This window comes from Alnus glutinosa, chromosome 8 (genome assembly GCF_958979055.1).
Source record: "Alnus glutinosa chromosome 8, dhAlnGlut1.1, whole genome shotgun sequence".
Taxonomy (NCBI): domain Eukaryota; kingdom Viridiplantae; phylum Streptophyta; class Magnoliopsida; order Fagales; family Betulaceae; genus Alnus; species Alnus glutinosa.
In genome coordinates this window covers 1878911-1900035 of record NC_084893.1, presented here as the reverse complement: position 1 = coordinate 1900035, position 21125 = coordinate 1878911, and the positions used below count along the sequence as shown (strand labels likewise).

The window sequence follows — 21125 nt, the reverse complement described above, 5'->3', positions numbered from 1 at the left end:
GCCAGCATCTAGCGACAGTGGCCGGATGTTGCCGGATTTCCGCGTCGGCAGTATTCCGAAGGCCAGATGTTACCGAATTCCAACGCTGCTTGGATTCCGACGACAGACCATTGTCGGATTCCGGTAATCGAATATCAAACGTGCGTACAAAGACGAAGAGTTTAATTTCGAAAAACGATTTACGGTTTTTAAAACCATAAATCGTTTTCAAAAAATTAAAAAAGCTTTTACGGCTAAACTGAAAATAATTTTCGTTGATCATTATTTTAGCCCCTATCAAACACCGTAAAATGCTAAGATCATTTTCCAGAAAATCATTTTACGCCAAAACAAACGAAGCATAAAATATATACACACACTCATACGTTTATTTGGGCTTGTGAGTTCGCGCCCTTTTTGAGCCCAAGTTCACAAGTTGAGCCCAAGCATAGTCGACCTGGAGATGATTTATTAAAGAAGCCCATCTTCAGGCTCAAGCTCAGCTCATTTACCAAATTACCAGTGGCATTAGGGGTCCAGAAATAATAATAAAAACTACCAGGAGTAGGTGGAAAATTGCAAACTCATTAAACGCAGGTGCATAAATAGAAATATTAAAAATACTGGGCAGGAGTAATATTTTTCATAGTTTATAACCAGGACAAAGACAGAGCAAGGGTTTAAGGAAAAACTCTGGTGTTCCTTTGGTGGGTTTGTGAGAGATCGTAGAAAGATGCCTCGTACGAGCAAAATAGAGTGCCCTGGTTGCCCTTCTCTTCGAGCTCTAACCTTCGACGTGCTTGGCCTTATCAAGGGTATGTTTATCGTACCCTTCTCTTCACTTTCTATTTTCTGGGGTTTTTGAGCTTTAATTCTTATTTATAGATGGTTTTTTTGTTATTGTTGTTGTTTGTTTCTGTGCTTTGTGATGATAGTTATTGAAGCTCATGGTAAACAAGGAGGGGTTCCTAAGGTGGTTGAGAGGTGGGGTGAGCCGGACTCTTCCAAATGCGTGCTCGCCGCTTCTATCAATGACCGCAAAATCGACCCGGTACGCGTTGGGTACTACGAATTGTTTGAGTTTTACGGAAAAATGAATTTTAGGTTGCTTTTTGTTGGCCTTTGTATTAAGTTTATATTTTTGTATGATGCTTTAGTTCCTATTGTTAGTTTGTTATGGTTAATTGAATTTTTGGTATTTTGAAAATGATGACTTGCTCTCATGTTCTTTGAGTTAATTGCAGAATTGGGTATGACAAATTGTTTGAGTTCATTGAAGATTGAATTTTGAGCATGTGTATGTTGGCAATATGTTTCAAATTTATCTTCTTCTTTATTTCTTTATTTATTTTTTTAAAATGTTTAGTTCCTATTTGTTAGTTTATTGTTGTTAATCAAGGTTTGGAAAGTTTGAACATGATTATATACTTTCAAGTTCTATGAGTCAAATGTAGAATTGGTTGTAAAAAATTTCGTTTAGAAATGAATATTGCAATTTTAAGCATTGTATCTTGGCAATATGTTTATTTGACTGGGTTTATTTTACTGTTGAAGGCTTGTTATGTAGCTAATAGAGTTCAGTAATGTTAATAAGTGACTATGCCTTTTGATTTAAACTTGAAAACGGGTGTTGCAAATTGTGCTTGTAATTTATCTTGAATTCCAGCTCTTAAAGCATTGAATTTTCTTGACATTGAATGTGCTATTGTTATATGAAGCAACAGAAGACAAATTATAGGTGTTGTCCTTTAAGAGAAACAAGTTTTATTTTGGTGGCAACCGGTTGATTAGATGCTCTAACCGTACCCTTGCCTATATCTAATCATGATGCGTAATGGATGGTTTACAAAGCAGTAACTTACAAGTTTCGTTTATTGCTCAAATAGAAGTTATATCTTGTACTAGGAAGATATATTCTTTCATCCTACATATGGGTATGAATTCAGATTTTCTATCAATCCACTTTTACAAATGTAATTAAGGCTCTTAAATCCTTTATTCTGCAACAATACTTCCATAATTCTCTCTGCAATTTTAATGTTGTTTAACAGTTTTCTTATTATTTTCTTTTCCCATTGCAGTTATTAGCAGTTGCAAGAAAAGGTGGCATGGTGAGTTACTTTCTAGGACTTTGAATATCTGGGAACGCATTTTGGTTTTCAATTGTTAGGCTTATTGAAGCGTCTTTTGAATATTTATGTTTTTTGTATACTGCAGATTGAGATTTGCAGCCCAATTAATGGGGATGTTCGTTTCACAGTTCCTAATGTCAGTGATGCCAGTCTTCAACCTGAAGATGATGCTGTTGTTGGGTTGCATTTATTTGCCGGACAGAAATTGGAGCTGTCATCCAGGTACTGCAAAATTGTTGCTTTCTGGGTTCTGATACCTTATTCTAAGTTCTCCACAGTTGCCGTCTGTGTATGTTCATACAACTTCTGAGCTTTCTTCAATTCATTGTCAATTGTTAGGTCTTGTACTTTGTTTACTTGTACAACAAAAGGAAACGCAAGCATGAGGTCCATTGAAGTTACTGATTCACCTGCAGGTTCTGCCATGGTTGGTTCTTCAAGAACGTGGAGTGTATGTGCGTCTGGCAATATCTTATGTTCTAAAGTGGATGTAAATGAAAACTATGCTTTATTTGGAGGGTGAGTGCTTGCATGCTACATAGCTGTGCATTAGAATTTAGAAGCTTGAGAATTTACTGCATCTTCATTAAGTTCTGGGATATTATGGTGTTTACTAGCTAATTCATATGAGAAATAACGGTTTTCTTGTTTTCCATCTCAGGAAGGGTGTTGAAGTGAACATGTGGGATCTTGAAAACTGTACTAAGATCTGGGCTGCCAAATCTGTGAGCCTGTTTATTTCCTGCCAAATCTTGAACGAAAATCACAAATTGATTTCTTTTACATGCATTTTGTACTCGCATTTATTTCAATCACTTCTACCATGTGCAGCCTCCTAAGAACAGTCTTGGTATTTTTACTCCGACTTGGTTTACATCTGCAACATTCCTGAGTAAGGATGATCACCGTAAAGTAGTGGCTGGCACCAACAGCCATCAGGTAATCTTTCATGCAAATTCTTCTTTCAAGCTGGAATAAATAATTGGATATTTGGGAATATGACATTATTGTGGAATTTTTTCCCACTCCTAAAGTCCTTTGAACAAAATACTATCAGGAATTTGGGTTTTACTTATTACCTTGAGTTTTCTTCGATTGAGAGATTGTCAGATTTTATATCACAAGAGAGAACACCTGTGTTCTATATGTTGGTGATCATGAAACATTAAACTAATAAGGACTAATAATAGACCTCAAATAAAATTTATTAAATTATTCTCTCATTTGGGGTTGTAAGAAAATGTCAATTATATTTATACCCTTAGTTGGTTCTATGATATGCATATTATTATAGTCAGTTACTGATTTTTGGAACTTAAAATGTTTTTCATATCATAGTTGAACTTGTTTTCTAGGAGGAAGTGCAATTTCTTTGTTGTCTACTCTCTAGTAGCTCTATCTCAGTTGTAATTATCTTGCCACTCAGAAACTTCTGTTCATGGTTCTTTATAACAGGTTCGCCTCTATGATATTTCTGCTCAGCGAAGACCTGTTATCTCATTTGATTTCCGGGAGACCCCTATCAAAGCAGTAGCTGAAGATTTAGATGGCTATACAGTCTATATAGGGAATGGGTCTGGTGACCTTGCTTCTGTTGATATGCGCACAGGTAACTGCAGTTCCATCATTTAGTTACCTAAAATTGATATTCCATCTGTGTAGCCTGTTAGTTTAGGTGCTGTGCTTATTTACATAATCGGTTTCTTCGGGAGAAGCCTTTTGTTATGACAGAAAAATCCAGTGTTTTCTGCACCATCTTTTTGATAGGTTTTCTGCTCATTTAGATTGGTGTTTATCTTCAACCAAATACTTTCCATGTCGTACCAAAGTTTTTTTATCTAAGGTGATCTTGTTTTGTTTCTTGGTTTCTCTGTGTGTCCCTGTGGGTGGGTGCATAGGCACATTAATTGATTAATTTGTATTGTTAAATGCTGGCTCTACCTTGTACTCTCAGATGGGGATATACGAACTCACACACACACACACACACACCCTTATGCATGATTAGATATGAGGAAAATGTTTTTCTTATATTTGTTTGAACTCCCCAAAAAAAGAAAAAGAAAAAAAATGAGGCACCTAATGTTTACAAATGATATGACAGTTTTCTTTTGGCTTCATTTCAATGGTTCTCTTCATATGACATGTATCAACCTTTTGTGTTCTTTACAGCCAAGAGATCATACCTGGGAACAGCCTGATCAACATAGGCAAACACCTAATACACTAGTGAATTTTTGATGCTATAAAAGTAAACTCAAGGACTTTGTTAAGTTTTATAATTTGTTATCTAAATTTATGCAGGATTATTGTATGCACGGTATATGACTGTTTATGCCAGGACTTGCACTATGTAGGTCCTTTTCAAGTCCTTTCTGTATTCAAGAGAACCCTTATCATTCTAATTTTTAATTGGGGTTGTTTAGTAACTATGACAATTGACATCGTTTTTTATTAAGCTTAATTATGTTGCCTTAAAGCAAATGTTGAAATTGATTTCTTGATATTGCTAATGTCATTCTTGCATTGATTTCTTTGAATGATTTGAGTTGTTTTTCTATATTTTGATAATAATGAATGTATTTCATTACAGGGAAATTGTTGGGTTGCTTTTTGGGCAAATGTTCTGGAAGCATCAGATCTATAGCCAGGCACCCGGAGCTTCCAGTGATAGCATCTTGTGGTGAGTACATCTTAGGGTTTTCCCTGTGTTAATTTACACAAGGATGCTGACATACACACTCACACAACTCCATTTGCTCATACATATAAACAGAGTGAGATAAATCTGTAGTCTGTTTCCTATTGTGTGTGCATACCCTCCGCTTTATTCTTTTTTTTCTTTTTCTCTTTTTTGGGTCAATGGGCATGCATCTTCACCGTGTGTTCAGAGGTCAAGTATTGGGCTCCTTTTTTGAAGATAGCCACTAGATGGTTATGAGATCTGGATAGGAAAGTTTAGTTAGGGTGGTCTAGTAATCTGGAGAAGCGGGAAAGAAAAGTAGGAAATTTTGATCTTAGATTATGCTCAAATTTCTTGCTATATCATCTACTAAGCAATAACATCCTTTTACTCCTGTATCTAACTTTTCTCAAAGTCACTCCTTCAATTAACATTTTAACAAAAATAAAAATAAAAATGGCATGTCCAGTTGGCACTTCATCATTTGTGGGTTCACTTAATATTGATTAAATCATCCTTTAGACTTTTGAAGTTAAGTCCATTGTTTTGGAACCAATTTTCTTGACCACCAAAACTGAGAACTTGAGTAATTTATAGGATTGGACAGTTATCTACGCTTTTGGGATATCAAGACGCGGCAACTTCTTTCTGCAGTACGTTCTTATCCTTTATTATTTTGGAGAGTTGTTGAAAGTTCTTGGTAAAAGAAAGGGTTGAAATAGTGTACTGCATTAATTTCCATCTAACATTTTCATTGTCTTTACTGTTGGGTTTAGGTTTTCTTGAAGCAGCACCTTTCAAATGTTGTCTTTGATTCCAATTTTGCTGACGAAGGTTTGTTTTCTGTTTCTGCCTTGTTTGCTATGGTAGTGTTATGCACAGAATTGTATACCAAGGCACAGTATTGTATCTTGTACCTTGATTAGTCTATTAGTGGCATGTTATTACATTTGGTGAACACAGAGTAATGGATGTAGAGAGATTGAATGGAAGTTTAAAGCCAAGACCTAGCCAAATACCTATTTTTATCTGATTAGTTATAACTTGGGAGTCATTCCTTATCCTTAAATTCAGGATTTCCCAGGACCTTGAAGACTGTCTTAATCCTCAAAGTACTAATAAGTGAACAACTCATGCCCAGGAATGGGACTAGACCTTATATTCTTGGTTTTTTTTTTTTTTTTTTACATGTAATGTAAAACATATGGAAACATATTATTTCCACTGAGGTCTGGATGCTACATAGCACGTCTATTTAACAAGTTTTTAAGGGATGAGAAATGCTTTAGATTTAATGGGTACATGTGACTCCAGTTTTGAATTTGCTTGACCCAGATGTTTGTTACACATTTGTCTTTTTGTTTATTATATGATGGTACCTTATTATTGCTTGTTTCCTCTGGTAAAGATTCTGATATAATGTTAACGTTATTCCACACCTACTAATTATACAATTCTCATTCGTTTTCTGAGCAGAAGTTACACCTCTAGCAGATCCACCACTAAATGCTGAACAAATTGCAATTGAGACTGAAATCAGTGATGAGGAAGAAACACTTCCTGTGAAAAGGAAGAAGGCATCCAAAAAAGATGAAGGAAGCAAGAAGAAGAAGAAGAAGGCAACTAAAGAAAATGCCAGCGAGGTGCCCGAAGAAAATGATGAAAGTGAAAAGGGGGCATTGAAAGAAAACGAGGGAAGCAAGAAGTTAAAATCCAATAAAAGAAGCAAACGATCGAAATTTGAGATGGTTGACGATGCACCATGATTCATTTGTGTCTCTACTGCAGAGTGCCAGAGTTGAACCTTGTCATTCATTACCGTTAAGAAGGTATGATGAAAGAGGCCAAAGATTGAAGGGTGGTTGCTCCAGGTCCTTCTTTTGCAAGAGGGAGACATTTGGGGTGCAGGAAGCCCTCATTCGTATAGGGAAATGATTTTGTAGTTCATTCGGGTGAGAGGTTAAATTAGAAAATGAGTGTTTAACCATAATGTAGCTAAGATGATTGTGTTAATTTACTCGATTTGAGGACTTTGTTTTTGATTCCAAACTCTATGCATCTGAAAGTTCAAAAAACAAAAGTCAAAGGTGTTTTGGTCGGGAGAGAGTTATGCTTGATCAGTGACTGTATCACACCATAACGACATTCATTTTCATTTTGATTGATTATATGCAATGTACTTCATCCTCTTGCTTATTTTTTACCCACCAATGGATGGTAGCTTACACTGGATTAGATATCTCGTGCAATAGGGCTGTTTAATTGCAATAATGCAGTTTCATGTGAGATCTCACCTGCTCATGCAGGTGCCGGACAGCCCGGGCCCCATTTGCTCGGGCTGCCTAGGCACTTGCCCGAGTAGGTGGGGTTCCGACAGGCTCAACAGAACAATCTTATTACAAGAAATCTGTGTCCTTTTACATTAGTCAAATTGTCTAAGCAACCAAAGGGGAGTTGACAGTGGTTGGCGATGCATTGGGCTCCTTGGAGTTGACAATAGATGTTAAATATACAGTCGCGACCTTTTTTCATGCTTAGATCTTGCTTCAGGACATCTTCCATGGCTATCATTTTGAAGTTGATTACTGCAAAATGCCAATGGCTGAAGTCTTGTTAAGCAAGACCTCTTTGGCATGTCTGCAAACTGTATTTTTATATACATCCTTTTGGACTTCTTGTAATACTGTTTATATATTTAACCAGGTAGGGAAGAAACGAGCGCCGGAAATTCAAATATTTTATCAAATCTACCACCTACTTATATGACATACAATTCCTCCTTAATTTAAGGAAAGACTTCACTTACTCTTAAAATTTTTATGCGATTTTTAATCTTCTCTCTAAACTTTTATTAGCTCATTTTATTTACCTTACTCGGTTAGAATTTAATGAAAAATCTTAATGGAACTGTGAAATTAAAAAAAATTGAAGGATAGATACACTAAATTGAGAGTTTTTTAAGTTTATAAAATAATTGCAAATATGATGAAAGTTTAGAAAGGTACTTGTATGTTTATAATTGTTTTTGAGAATTAAACGGACAATTTACATAGTAACCGTTTAAGTTAACAAAAAATTTAAATGGTAGGAGTTAAATGATGGGCTGAAAAATTAGAATCCTACATTACAAATCTTTAAAGTTTAGGTAGAAAATTAAAAATCATGTGGAAGTTCAAGAATAATAGGAGATCCTTTGTGAAAAAAATAAAGGATAGAGATTGTTTCCAATAAAAAATAATAATTGGAGTTATCCAATTTTGCAATCTCCACCGTTTTTTTATTTTTTTTTGGACATGAGATCTTTTCAACTGATAGCAAAGCCAAACTCAGAAAATACTGAAACTGTGGAACCAGCAATTAGTATCAACTGTGATTTTGATGCATTGAATGTAGAAATGGTTTATTTGCAGCATGAAAACCGATACAACACATTTGAATAACATGATTTCAGCATTATCAATTACGAATTTGGAGCTCTAGAGGTTCATCAGTTTCCACACCTAGTTATGAAAATAGAATACAAAGAAAGATGACAGGGAACAAGATTCACTTAATAGTGATCTGCTCAGGCTGTAAGAGCAAATGGCAATACTTCAAATGAGTCTGACATGTGATGCCGAATGATTTCTGCAGAAACCACAATCCAAAAACACTAGGACGGGTAAGGAAAAGATGGCAGCATCAAGTTACTGAGATTCAGATTCCTTTTTCTTCTCTGACAAGTACCTATAAAAAAGAAAGCACACAAAACAAACTTCACCGTTGGAGTTATTGAATTGCAGTATTTATACATAAAACGGGTGTGAAAACAATGCTTACAGTCACATTAACTTACTGATACAAGAGGAATCTCAAAAGAAAGCAAAACTATTGAAAGGAACTTGCTATAAAAGTAGAATTCTATAGCGTCTAGATGACGTTGGCATGACACATAAGTAAGTATCCGATGAAACTCTTGAAGTTATCTTTGTTTTAGCTTATCTTAGAATAGTCGTAGTTTAATTAAATAAGGATAGTTATAGCTATCCTTTTAAGTCAAAGTCTTTTAATTATTTGTAGCATTGCCGTGCAATCTTTTTTAATTGGGTCATTGTCCCCTATTTAATGGGTGATCAATTAATAAAGAGGTAAACAGAAATTAATCTCAAACCTTGTGTTTGAAAATGTCTAGTTCCCTCAGAGTCTAAAAAGTCTAAGTTCTCTCAGAATCTAATGTCTAGGTTCCCTCAAAACTTAACAATTTATCACGTTCTGTGTTCGATAAATCATTCATGTAACAGAAGTCCGAAGTAATAAATGCACACAAGCACACAATTCAAACTGCCCCCAGGCCTTGGCACAGTTGGTAAAATAGTTAAGATAGGGCCGGGATATGTCTCAGATTCAAAAATTACCAATCAAAATTATTTCAAAAGAAAAATGTTTGTACAAATGAAAATAGGCTTTGATGTAAGGGCCATTCAAGGGTCTAAAGAAGGCCCCATCAATGGCCATATCAGTTTTGTGGAGATAATGGCCACCGATACCAGATAGCACTTATTCTCCTAAACTTTTATCTTTCAGAATTAGATAATTTGCATAACTTAGAGAATGAATAGAATAAAGATACCCCTACAATTCTATTCATTATTCTTTTTGATTCCCACACATTTCAAAAAAAATTCTATCAACTCTAAACCTTTTAGCCAAATTTCATAGTAAATCCTTCTGTCCTCAAAATAATTCATATGAACGTACAAAATTTACCTCCAAGAACCAAAAAAAAAAAAAGTTGGAGGCCACCCCCTCACCCCCTCGTGTAGGGGTGGGTGGAGGCAGAGGGATGGTGAGGTGGAGGCTTTGTCTCCGCCCACCTGTATGTGAGGGGATGAGGGGGCGGACCCCAATTTTTTTTTTTCCTCTTTATTTTGTTTGTTGGAATTTTTTTCTTTCTCATGGATATCATTGGAATTTCATTCGAGTTATGTCACAAAAGTCAATGGAAAACTTGATGGACGAATTTATTTGGGTTTCAGGCAAACGCAAGGAGATATTTGCTATTGGTTAAAAACTCAGGCTAGTGACTTGACAATTTCTCTTTTTTCTTCCTCTTTTTTTTTTTTTTTTGGGGGGGGGGGGGGGATCTCTTAAGTTCTCAAACAAATGGTGACTTTAATGGCAGCAGGTCAAGCAGACCCCAGGGACTCGTTTAAAACTATTCAACTCATCTGATTCGATCCACATTTCAGAGTTTTTCATTTATACCAAAAAGTTATACAACGTTAGAAAATAGCATCTTTCATCAAACATCTACTGGTGAGAAAGAATTATTAGGATAAACAGACATGGTGAAATTATCGCAGTCCAACTTTAATCACAACCCAGTTACTTACCCCTGACCCTTTGCCCATCGTGAGAATTGATAGAGTTGCACAGTCTCATTCGAGACATGGCATGCCAGAAGTAGATAGTTGCGAGGCTGTACCATCCACGCAAATCTCATGAACAACGCTGAGTAGATACACATTGCTACAAGCACCAATAGCAAACATGATATTAGAATCTCAACCAAACAACATATACCAAGAAAAACACAAAGCCTTTCCAAAGCAGACATGTTCAACCTCCTGTCATGTTGCCCGAAATCAGTTCCGGGGGTTTATTCATGTCCGCCAATCCCTGTCAAATCACAGGACATAAACTCAAACAACTCAAAGTATAAAAAACAGACCTTCAGAAGAGCTAGAGTAATTGATTATATGATCGGTCAAACATCATAAACAAAAATCTAAATCTACACTTCAAACAAAAAGTGCAAAGTTGTGGTATCAGAGCATACCGCGGCAACAAATCCCCAATTGGCAATAGGTCCCCAAAAGTGAGTCGTTTTCGGACCGACTGGACTGTTCAAGAATGCCCGGAAAGAAGCCATTTACGACCAATCCTCGCTTGAATAGCTATCTAACAATAAAAAAATTTCCACCACAAATGTAACGAATATAACATGAAAAAACTGAAACTTTAAGGGGATTTAGAGCTAAAATTTATCAATAAATGCTTATTTTAATATAGATTCAATCAAACACGGACAACAAAGAAGCCAAATTTTGGTCAACAAGCGCTAGGGCTAGTTATACCGAAGCTCAAATCAGTATGACCAATCAATTAACAACTGCCGCTCAAATTCAATCATAGAATACTCATCTTTCTCTATTAAAAAGAAAGAAAACCTAACCCTAATTACCTGAAGACGATCGACGAATTTGCTACAGAGAGAGAGAGACTCAAAGAAACGTTTGGTGAGGAAAGTAGAAGCATGAGCATTTTGATCTGCGTGGTGAGATTGTGATTAGGTGGAGTTGGTTTTATGGGAGATAGTGGTTTCCACTAATAGCGTAATGCCGCGTGGCGACGAAGAGGTGCTTTTCTGCGGAAGGACAAAAGTTTCTGGGTCTTTTTCGTGCGCTTTCGTACATATGATTGTATGCTCTGTGTTGACTAAATAGGCTGGAGGAAAATGAAACATATTGGAACACGTGTCCACGTATTCTAATTTTAACGGTTCAGTTTCAATCTTTACAATATAAATCGGGCAGTGGCTGGATCCCTAAGGCCTGAAGGCGTTTTCCAGCATTGGGAGTTTTTTTTTTTGGGGGGGGGGGGGGTGTGGGTTTGGAAACCCTAGAAACTCCCCGAGAACTCCGACTCCAACTCCAACTCCCGATGCCTTCTTCAGGAAAGGAGTGAAAGTTCCCTAGAGCTTCCTCTAAATCGCAAGATAACGGCAAATCCTCAGTCAGATTCAAATACAGATTCCTTAAACGTTGCAGCTTAAATATCCTCGGCCTCGTGAGCCACCTCCCTGAAATACAGAAAGCATGGGTTCAAACGGGATATTTAAGCTGCAAAGTTTAGGAATCTGTATGTGTCGAGGGCATTGATTTCTGCAACAATTTTATTAATGAACTACTCGAAAATGGTAAGAAAGTAATTCGCTTTTACTATTTCTTCAAGCCAATTTCTCTCAATTTGTACTTAATTTGTGTATTAATTTTAAATTGTGAATCGCGGGATTGTATATGCAGATTCTTTTATTACATCCTCCAACTTCGTTTAAACACATGCTTGATCTATTAAATTTGAAAATGTTACATTATTTTGTGTACAATGTAGTCATGATTTCAAAAATTAGCTACAAACAGAGAGTTCGTGCGACACTTTCGTGACTCTCGCTCAAGCGAATTCTTGAGGATGATGAGGACCCGAGAATTGGCGCGACACTCGCTTGACATTCTCTTGAAAAAAACTCTCGAGGTTTTGTGACAACTAGAGTAGTGCATTCTGACTGTTATCTAACAATATATTTTATATGTAAATCACTTTGCATGGTGATGTAGTGGAGGAAGGGAGCCAATGTGAAAGGACTCGATTATGATCTTACTCTTACTGATGTAACCTTTTGCTTATTCTTTTTCTTGGTGGGTTTAGTGGTTATGTTTTGCATGGTTCGTTGCAGGTGTTGGTGGTGTACAAGAATCATTACTGAGGACATGTCATCCTCTCGTTACTTAGCAGTGAATTCTCTACATTTGGTTGGTGTTTTAGGTTTGGTCTGCACAAGTCTATTATCATATACAAAATTCTGGTAGTGATTTGAGTGGAGGAAAAGAATTTACATATCTGTCTCTGATGATTTACAAATTGAGATTCATCGATTCAAAAGAAACAGATTTACTCGGGAGCTGCTTCAAAATATGCCTGTAGGGTGTTTGCACATGCACTCGGGTACAGGGTATGCAATCACATCTCGATCTCTTCTGTTAGTTCTCATCTCAGGCTGGCCCTGAGATTTGCTGTGCAGCTTCCTCATGATGGTCCTGAATTCTGTATCAGAAATGGAGGCGTCTTCGAAGAAAGGAAGCACGGCTCGCTTGTTCGGCTTTATATATTTCCTATGCCCCACATAGGCACGGTGACCCTGTTAGTTAACAATACAAACCACACACAAGTATTAATTAAATTATTAAATTCATCATTTCTTATATGCAAGCAAATAGAATTTGAAATCTTGACCACTTACTTGCATGGCTCGGCCCATATTTCCACCATGGGAAGGTACAAAGACATCGCTGCTCAGCGATACAATGTAGTCAATGGCAGCTAGAGCTGACGACTTGTTAATGTACTGTGAGAGTTCTCCATCTCGTGCCAACATCTCCTTTGTTACAAGATTTGGAAATTCTGCAACAAGTGGCTGCAGAGCCCCATTGCCCCCAAATGGCTCTCCTCCGGCACTGTAAACCCGTGCACTTCCGGGCGCTCCTAGAGCCTTCAGGAGCCTGCAGGTACAGCACATTTTCAATAGCCTCCAATTTTTTACTCAAAAATATTAAGTTCAGAGCCTGTGAATGTGATATACCTTGCCATTTCTAGTGCATTTAGGGGGCATAGTCCAGCAATTCGCCGCTGGCTGGAGGTCATGTTTAACCTTCCTGTTAGGTATTCAGGATGAGACTCCCGAAGCTTGGTGATAATGTCATCATATGCTGCGCCTAAACCAGTGAGACATCCAGTTCTGACCCACACATCCTTCTCTAGCCGGAGATGGAGTGCAATGTAAGGGCCTTCAATCCACATTCTTCTTGCAAGCTGATTACCGAGCTCCCTAATTGGTGCTGCATATCTTAACGCATGGAACGCTACCTGCAATATGAAGATGAAATGGGACATGATGGCTATATGAATCTATCTGATGGTGATTTATTTGCAATTGTACCTTACATCGAAGCTTCTGCAGATCGGGAGGAAGATTCTTGGAGAGTTTAGAATCTAACCCTTTTAACACAAGAACCCCATCTTCATTCAGCTACATGAACCGGCAATTTTATTTGAGAAGCATGAAGAGAAAAATGATTTGTCTCTCTGAGACCTTGGCAGCTAAATAATGACAAATTAATGCAGCCGACAGAGAGTTTCCATCAACAAAGAATTCTTACTTGGTTAAAGAATCTGCTACGGATCCAAAGTGGAGAAACATCATGAGGAATCTTGGTTTCAGTGGACTGTCTTGACATCAAATGCGTGGAAGGAAGGGATGATACAACTCGCACATCGGCTTGTAAAATTCTCTTGAAATGTTTCTCATCAAATATATCCGAAAATTCACTGTGATTATCAGAAAAACAGTTGATTGATCATAAATTTCCTTCAATTCGCATGTTTAAATGGAAAAATTGTGTAGACAACATGTTGAGCAGGACTTGTAATAGATGTGCTAGAAACATCTAATATTTTGCTTTTTTGATGAGAAAGTGAAGGGTTTCTTGAGGAAAAGAATATGAACCATGAATGTGATCAAATTTGGAGAAAACAAAAAATTCCACAAGAGAGTAGGAGTATCCATCAAATGAAATAAGTAATATGCAAATATTTAAAACAAATGAATGCTGGAATTATATGCATTAAACACATAAAATTCAGTTACCACTTGTCTCTTTTACCTTTCATCTCCCCAAATCAGATTAACCTGCAAGACTGGCACAACTAATGAAGCTTCAAGAATTCGTGCAATAACAACCGCATCAACAATCTCATTTCTCTGCTGGTTCAAACCGCCTGAAGCCACCACCACCAAGAACCTCCTCTTCTCCTTTGAAACCTGCGCCGACGCTTTCCGATACCCAATGCTAAAATCCAAGCATGGCCTGAACCCCTCCCCATCTGGTTGCTGCCAGAACTCTCTCTCCTCCTCAGAAACATGCCCAACAACCCCATGAGCCGGCAATGGCACCATCACACTGTCTGACAGTCTTGGCTCATCCTGATCATTTTCCGATATCAACAAAGAAAGTGACGCCGAGGTAAGTGGAGAGAGAGCGGCAGACGACAAAGAAGAAGAAAATGGTGATGGGGGAGAGATGAGAGGACATGAGGATGAGTCTTGGTAAGTGGGCATGAAGCTGAGAATGGAGATTCCCAAGAAAGTGAAGGAAAACAGGAGAGAGAGAAAGAAAACAGAGAGGTTTGGGGGTGTGCATAGCTTGTGGTTTCTTGGGTTAATCTTCTTGGGGGAGGATATGAGAGAAGCGAGCGGTGAAAGTGAAAGCAAGTAGGGAAAGAATGGTAGCGGGTTCAATGTGATGAAGGAGCTCTTGATGTTCCTTGCTCTAGCCATTAAATCAAGCTTTCTGTCCTCTGCTACTACAAAGTCATGATCTTGGATCACTTACAGAGAGAGAGAGAGACAGAGAGAGTGAAGCTTATGTGAAAACTGTGACTCTGAAACAACAAACTTAAGGCTAACAAGGAACTCTGGTTTCTTGAATTGGAGGTAACAAAATGTCGAGTATACCCGTGGTTTTATGAAAAAATTAGCAGTGGAATTGCACTGAAATTCAAACAACAAGGGAACGTGGAAAAAGGGTGTTTTGGTCATATAGCGTTATCAATGAGAAAACGGACGGATTTTTCGGTTACACATTCATATTGATTTTCCCGGCACAAAGCTATTTCGGTTAACTATTTCAGCTTTAATATTTGGGTATCATTTGTTTCGAAGAGTTTGAGTCTAATATTAATGAATTGATTAAATTCAATATTTCATATTAACTTAATCTTATGAGATAAGTAATTAACATGTTATGTGAATGATTTGACAAATACGCAACGGTATAATTTATTATTATTTTATTTTTTTTATTAATCACTTACACTTATAAATAAGATAATTACAAATATATAAAATAAGAGATGAACTCCTACCTCTACCCGAAAATAAACCTCTAATACAAATAAATTATTCAAAGATAACTCCTTCTAAAACAACACTAACTCTACGACTTGGAAATAAAACAAAGATAACTTCTATAATACTAACTGTAAAATAAATAATTTAGAGACCTAATGGCTCAATTGTTTAGTTGCTTAGTTCATTTAAAAAAATGGAATTATCTTGTCATAGTAATAATTTTCTAGTGTTGGCCATTAAGGGTAATACAACTTTTATTATTAGTTCATTACAAATTGAAGTGACAGTCAACATAACATTTATCACACTTCATCCACTAAAATATGGACTTCCACATCACATTTATCATGCTTACAAACTGACATAGTAATTCACGTGATACTTACCATGACAGCTACTAAAATATAGACTATCACGTGATACTCATTTTCATAAAAGACTGCCAAGTGAGTTTAAGATGATTGTAGTGAAAACTGTAGTTTCCCAATCATTTTTCATAATTTTTTTACTTTATGAGAAATGTTAGATATATACTATAATTCTATCAAACAAAGCTGACGTGTCACTCACAATTAACTTTTGGGTTAATCCTTGTTAATTTTTTTTTTTTTTTAAAAAAATAAAAATAAAATCCAATGGCTAATTTGGAGTGCCACGTCAATATTGTTGAATAAAAATATAATTTTTAGCCTTACTCTTATGGGAATCTTTTATATGAACAAAATCATTTAAAAAATGGAACTAGACATAACTTTTTATCTCACCAAAAATCAGCATCTTTAACTTTTTATCTCACCATAAAGAAAATATTTTTGTTTGCAAACTGGGGGAAGCTGAAGATGAACCAGACTAATGGGATCGTGATTCGTGTCAATGGAGTAAGTGAGAGAACCAGAGAATGCACATACGCTCACTCACATTGCATCACTCCCTTCATGGTACATCAAACGCATCATCATGCCATCATGGGCATATATTCTTCATGCTACATCTTGTCCCCGAGCGATTCCCACGCAAGGCACAAAGCGAGAGACAGAGAGAGAGTGAGAGTGAGAGAGCCTTCTCATATATAAGCGGAGCAAGTAGGCAGTGAAGCTCGTGGAAGCCATGGCCAAGGAAGAAGCAAGCTCAGTGGTCTCTGATCTCATCAACTTCTTGAACGCTTCGCCAACTGCTTTCCATGCCGTTGGTAACTATATCTTCCTCTCTCTTTTTCTCCACTATTCTCCATTTCCATTTATTACTGCTATAGCAGAGGTTCTGCGTTGTTGTTTCTGTAAATATTTTTAATTATCGGGTTTAATCTACGTGCCATGAAATATATGTATGATATATGAGTAAAGTGATGGTCAGTCATCCATATTATATGTTGTATTTAGCGCATGATAGTGTTCATGATTAAATCTTTTATACCATGATAATTATCTCAGCATGTGACAGACCCATTCACCTTCCTTTAGATCATATAATCTAGCATAGTTGAAATTTTCACCTCCCTTTCTTTATAGTTTGTTTGGATTTCAAGTGGGGTTCTGTTTTTGTGAGTGATTAAAGCTTTTTTGTCAACACATTGTTGTTTTAGACGAGGCAAAGAAGTGGTTGAGAAGCGTGGGGTATGAACAAGTCTTAGAGAGAGAGGATTGGAAATTGGAAGTCGGGAAGAGATATTTCTTCACGCGGAATCACTCCACGATTGTCGCTTTTGCAGTCGGCAAAAAGTATGATTTTCTTTTTTTGTTCCCATTAAATTCACCATAATTTCATTACTGTAGCTCTGTTTGGTTCTTGAGAAAATGTGGGAAAAGAAAAGGAATCGACTTTTTAACACTTACTGAACTTAATTATTATTTGATATGAATTTGGTTTCGTTATTGCTGATGTTGTGGAACTTTTGCTTAGGTATGTTGCCGGAAATGGATTCCATATAGTCGGTGCTCATACCGATAGTCCTTGTCTGAAACTGAAACCTGTTACCAAGGTGGCCTCTTGATTTCATTGCTATTACCTGGATTGAGATATATTACTAATTGTATGAGGTTATTTGGAACTGGGTGGATTGTGCAGGTAACTAAAGGTGGGTATTTGGAGGTTGGTGTCCAAACATATGGAGGTGGCTTGTGGCATACTTGGTTTGATCGCGACCTAACGGCTGCGGGAAGGGTTATAATTAGAAAAGAAAAAGATGGTTCTGTTTCATATTCGCATCGTCTGGTTAGAATCGAGGAGCCGATAATGCGGATCCCGACCCTGGCGATTCACTTAGACAGGTAGTCTTGCTGTTTGAAATGCTCTGCCACTTGTTCTGGCTGTTTTGTGGTCATGATATGGAGTGGAATATGACTTGGCAATTTTGAATCTACCTTGTTTTATATGATTGTTCACTGTTGAATGATTTGTTATGTTCTGCGAGCAGCAGCAGCGTCAGTGATGGATTCAAGGTCAACACACAGACTCATCTTCTTCCTGTCTTGGCAACATTAGTTAAGGTAACTGAACCCGAGAGGAATATGGCTTGTTTAAGGTTTTAGTATATATGTCTTCTCTTTCATCAAATTTTTGCTTTGTCTTTTGAACAAACTTTTTGCAGGCAGAGCTCAATAAAGTGGTTGTTGAAGATGGTGGAGTTGAAAGTGGAATTCAGACCGATGCAAAGAAAACTAATCAAAGAGCTGCCACTAATAACTCTAAGCATCACTCTCTCCTATTGCAGGTAAAATTAAATTTTCGGAGTATCTCAAGCTTGATGTTTTTGGGTATGCTTGTTGGTAATTGCTTTATTTTTCTTTCTTTATTTCTAGCTGCTTGCAAGTCAGATTGGCTGTGAACCAGACGATATATGTGATTTTGAATTACAAGTATGTGATACTCAGCCAAGTATTGTAGCTGGTGCCACAAAGGAATTCATTTTCTCAGGGCGGCTTGACAATCTTTGCATGTCATTTTGCTCTCTGAAGGTGTGGTTTTGTATATAGGCTGCCTTCTTCTTCTTCTTTTCGGTTGAAATGCAAATAAAGCTACATATTTTAGTCTTTTTTTTTTTACCCTGCCAATTTCTGACTTTTGTGATGTGCTAAACACTTTGTTGTTTAGCAGCTGATTTACCTATGCTACTTTATGGTTTGAATTTCAGGCATTGATAGATGCTACATCTTCTGAAAGCAGTCTTGAGGAAGAGACTGGTGTTAGAATGGTGGCCTTGTTTGATCATGAGGAGGTTGGGTCTAACTCAGCCCAAGGAGCTGGGTCTCCTGCCATGCTAAATGCTTTATCACGAATTACGAGTTCCTTTGGCTCAGATTCTAAGGTATTAACTACTTCCATGCCCTTGGGATGATTTTGGGATTTAATTGAACAAAAAAACGCTTATTGTTATCCTCTGATTATGTAAAAGTCCATAAGCCTTACTCACTCTCAAAAGACGCCTTAAGAGAGGAGGAGTCTCCATAGCTTATAAAGTGTCCAGATCATGTATCTCTTGACGATGTGTAACACTTTAACACGCCTCCTCACGTGTGGCAATTTTTGGCCAAACACATGTTCAATATTGGGAGGGAAATGCTCATCATCGTCCAAGGAACCCGCTCTGATACCATGATAAAGTCCATTAAGTCTTACTCTTCCACAAAAGGCACCTTAATGGAAGATGTTTGCTCAAGGCTTATAAAGCTCACAACTCAAGTATACCTTGGTAATGTGGAACTCTTAACAGACTAGTCCCATGCCTCTAAACTAGATACTGTAGATGCTTATTTTGTTATGTAGACATAGTCTTTGTAGATTTATGGCTGCTGAACTAAAGCAATCTTAGAGCTACAAAATCTCAGTTCAAAATTTTGGAGTTCTAAATGGGTTCAAATTTTGCTGGCAATTTGCTTCATAATTTGTTACCTGAATTCATGCCACCACATTTAGAGCCCTTTCTCTCAGGCAAGAGTTGTCAGTTGGATTGATGGATTGCCTAAAATGTGGCAGCAACAGGAATATATGAATGGCATAAACATATTCCTTTCTATACACTCAATTAGTGATTAGTTTTCATTGAATTTGATTTATTTCCAGTTGCTTGAGAAAGCAATTCAGAGAAGCTTCCTTGTATCTGCTGACATGGCTCATGGATTACACCCTAATTACATGGTGAGTTGCCTACTGTGTTTATTATTCACCAGTGTCAGCAATATTTGGTTTGCTGCACCATGTTGATATAGGGCTCCTCCTTTAGGACAAACATGAAGATAATCATCAGCCCAAGTTGCATGGAGGGCTTGTCATTAAACACAACGCAAATCAACGCTATGCAACCAATGCAGTCACTTCTTTCATATTTAGAGAGATAGCAACAAAGCATAACCTTCCTGTTCAGGTCAGTTTCTCTCTGTATTGACATATTTCAACTGTGAAAAATTCTAGAGGTACCCCATTTTTAAAGTAAAAAGCTATTGCTGAAATTGAAAACCTCTATCTTTCAAAGATGTTTCTTTTGGTGGTCGGAGTGGTGCTGACCACCGGATCTAGAGGTCACGACCACCTCACTTGGTGGTTGGGATGACACCGACCAAGAAAAGGGTGTGCAAATTCTTTTTTGGCTGATGTGCCACAACTAAGGGAGTGCGCGTAAAACGCATGTACGGGTAGCATTACTCTTTAAAATCTAATAGGAAAACCTTTTGGTAAGATCTTTCAGACAAGATTAATGTAAATTGTGAGAATTTTGTGTGGTATATTGCAAGTGATAAAGCAGAGTGGTTGCAAATGATGCAGGATTTTGTGGTCCGCAATGACATGGCATGTGGATCAACCATTGGTCCGATCCTTGCAAGTGGTGTGGGGATTCGTACAGTTGATGTTGGGGCACCACAGCTATCAATGCACAGTATACGAGAAATGTGTGCTGCAGATGACGTGAAGCATTCATATGAGCATTTCAAGGCCTATTTCCATGAATTCTCTCTTCTTGATCCAAGGATTAAAGTTGATGTTGATGATAAGTCAGTGGTAGATATATATGTAGAGTAAAAGAGTTGCTGCTGAGACTTCATCAAATTGCACACAAAAGGTCAAATCATGGTGTGCCATATTGCTCTTGTAATTCATGAATATGATGATGTTAATGGAATAATATATTTGGACAAAATGGAGTATTAAGCAAGTTCATAAACTTGATCACAACTTCGGCCGGTTGATCTATGTTAAAGGATAAAAATCATTTGAGATAAATGTTGATTTGTATTTCATAAATAAGTGGATTTAGATGATTTGATTACCGTAAATTAAGAAAATTTTTAACTCTAATCTAAGGGATATATTTGTATTTGAAACTATTCAAATCACATGTAAAGCTCTATAAATAGAGCCTTGTACTCAAATCAAATATGCATGAAAGATGTAGACTATAAAATAGCACTAGCAATAGATTTCCAACCATTTTCTCTATATTTATGGAACAAAATTACTTCTTGTTTTTATATAAAAAATAAAAACTTCACAATAAATTCTCTTATTTTTTTCTTATATCAATTAAATATTCTTCTTTTTTTTTTAACTTTTTTTTTATTCTTTCTCTTTCCTACTTTTCTCTCTTCCCAATATCAATTAAATATACTTTTTT

The 21125-nt window shown here is 36.9% G+C and overlaps 4 protein-coding genes and 1 long non-coding RNA gene across 10 annotated transcripts; 3 read left to right on the top strand and 2 right to left on the bottom strand.

Moving 5' to 3' along the window:
* Window positions 1-651: 651 nt before the first annotated feature.
* LOC133875229 (uncharacterized) lies at window positions 652-6990 on the top strand. Its single transcript, XM_062313275.1, has 12 exons — window positions 652-794; window positions 915-1030; window positions 2061-2090; window positions 2197-2333; window positions 2451-2630; window positions 2773-2836; window positions 2943-3050; window positions 3567-3720; window positions 4705-4794; window positions 5392-5447; window positions 5571-5628; window positions 6271-6990. The coding sequence occupies exons 1-12, from the start codon at window positions 713-715 to the stop codon at window positions 6558-6560; spliced, it is 1365 nt and encodes a 454-aa protein (XP_062169259.1). The 5' UTR covers window positions 652-712; the 3' UTR covers window positions 6561-6990.
* Window positions 6991-8225: 1235 nt separating this feature from the next.
* LOC133874492 (mitochondrial pyruvate carrier 1-like) lies at window positions 8226-11167 on the bottom strand. 2 transcript variants are annotated; one of them, XM_062312323.1, is made up of 5 exons: window positions 11018-11167; window positions 10613-10730; window positions 10398-10452; window positions 10167-10302; window positions 8226-8520 (listed from the first exon to the last, which is right to left on the bottom strand). In XM_062312323.1, exons 2-5 carry the CDS (start codon window positions 10703-10705, stop codon window positions 8481-8483), a joined length of 324 nt encoding a protein of 107 aa, XP_062168307.1. In that variant the 5' UTR covers window positions 10706-10730; window positions 11018-11167; the 3' UTR covers window positions 8226-8480. The 2 variants fall into 2 exon arrangements, with proteins under 2 accessions (XP_062168307.1, XP_062168306.1); XM_062312322.1 differs by having other exon boundaries at window positions 10613-10734; window positions 11018-11136.
* A 271-nt stretch (window positions 11168-11438) lies between these two features.
* Window positions 11439-14006, top strand: LOC133876471 (uncharacterized). 4 transcript variants are annotated; one of them, XR_009901544.1, is made up of 4 exons: window positions 11439-11752; window positions 12290-12565; window positions 12667-13118; window positions 13207-14006. It is a non-coding gene; the product is annotated as an uncharacterized LOC133876471 (long non-coding RNA). The 4 variants fall into 4 exon arrangements; XR_009901546.1 differs by having other exon boundaries at window positions 12290-12753; window positions 12889-13118; XR_009901543.1 differs by having other exon boundaries at window positions 12290-13118.
* LOC133876470 (O-fucosyltransferase 37) lies at window positions 12521-14955 on the bottom strand. Its single transcript, XM_062314753.1, has 6 exons — window positions 14274-14955; window positions 13770-13938; window positions 13550-13639; window positions 13193-13476; window positions 12854-13112; window positions 12521-12751 (listed from the first exon to the last, which is right to left on the bottom strand). Exons 1-6 carry the CDS (start codon window positions 14945-14947, stop codon window positions 12521-12523), a joined length of 1707 nt encoding a protein of 568 aa, XP_062170737.1. The 5' UTR covers window positions 14948-14955.
* Window positions 14956-16528: 1573 nt separating this feature from the next.
* LOC133875360 (probable aspartyl aminopeptidase) lies at window positions 16529-20680 on the top strand. 2 transcript variants are annotated; one of them, XM_062313473.1, is made up of 11 exons: window positions 16529-16709; window positions 17103-17238; window positions 17420-17498; window positions 17585-17787; window positions 17937-18006; window positions 18108-18230; window positions 18319-18474; window positions 18651-18824; window positions 19580-19654; window positions 19740-19880; window positions 20279-20680. In XM_062313473.1, exons 1-11 carry the CDS (start codon window positions 16628-16630, stop codon window positions 20531-20533), a joined length of 1494 nt encoding a protein of 497 aa, XP_062169457.1. In that variant the 5' UTR covers window positions 16529-16627; the 3' UTR covers window positions 20534-20680. The 2 variants fall into 2 exon arrangements, with proteins under 2 accessions (XP_062169457.1, XP_062169456.1); XM_062313472.1 differs by having other exon boundaries at window positions 17934-18006.
* Window positions 20681-21125: the final 445 nt, after the last annotated feature.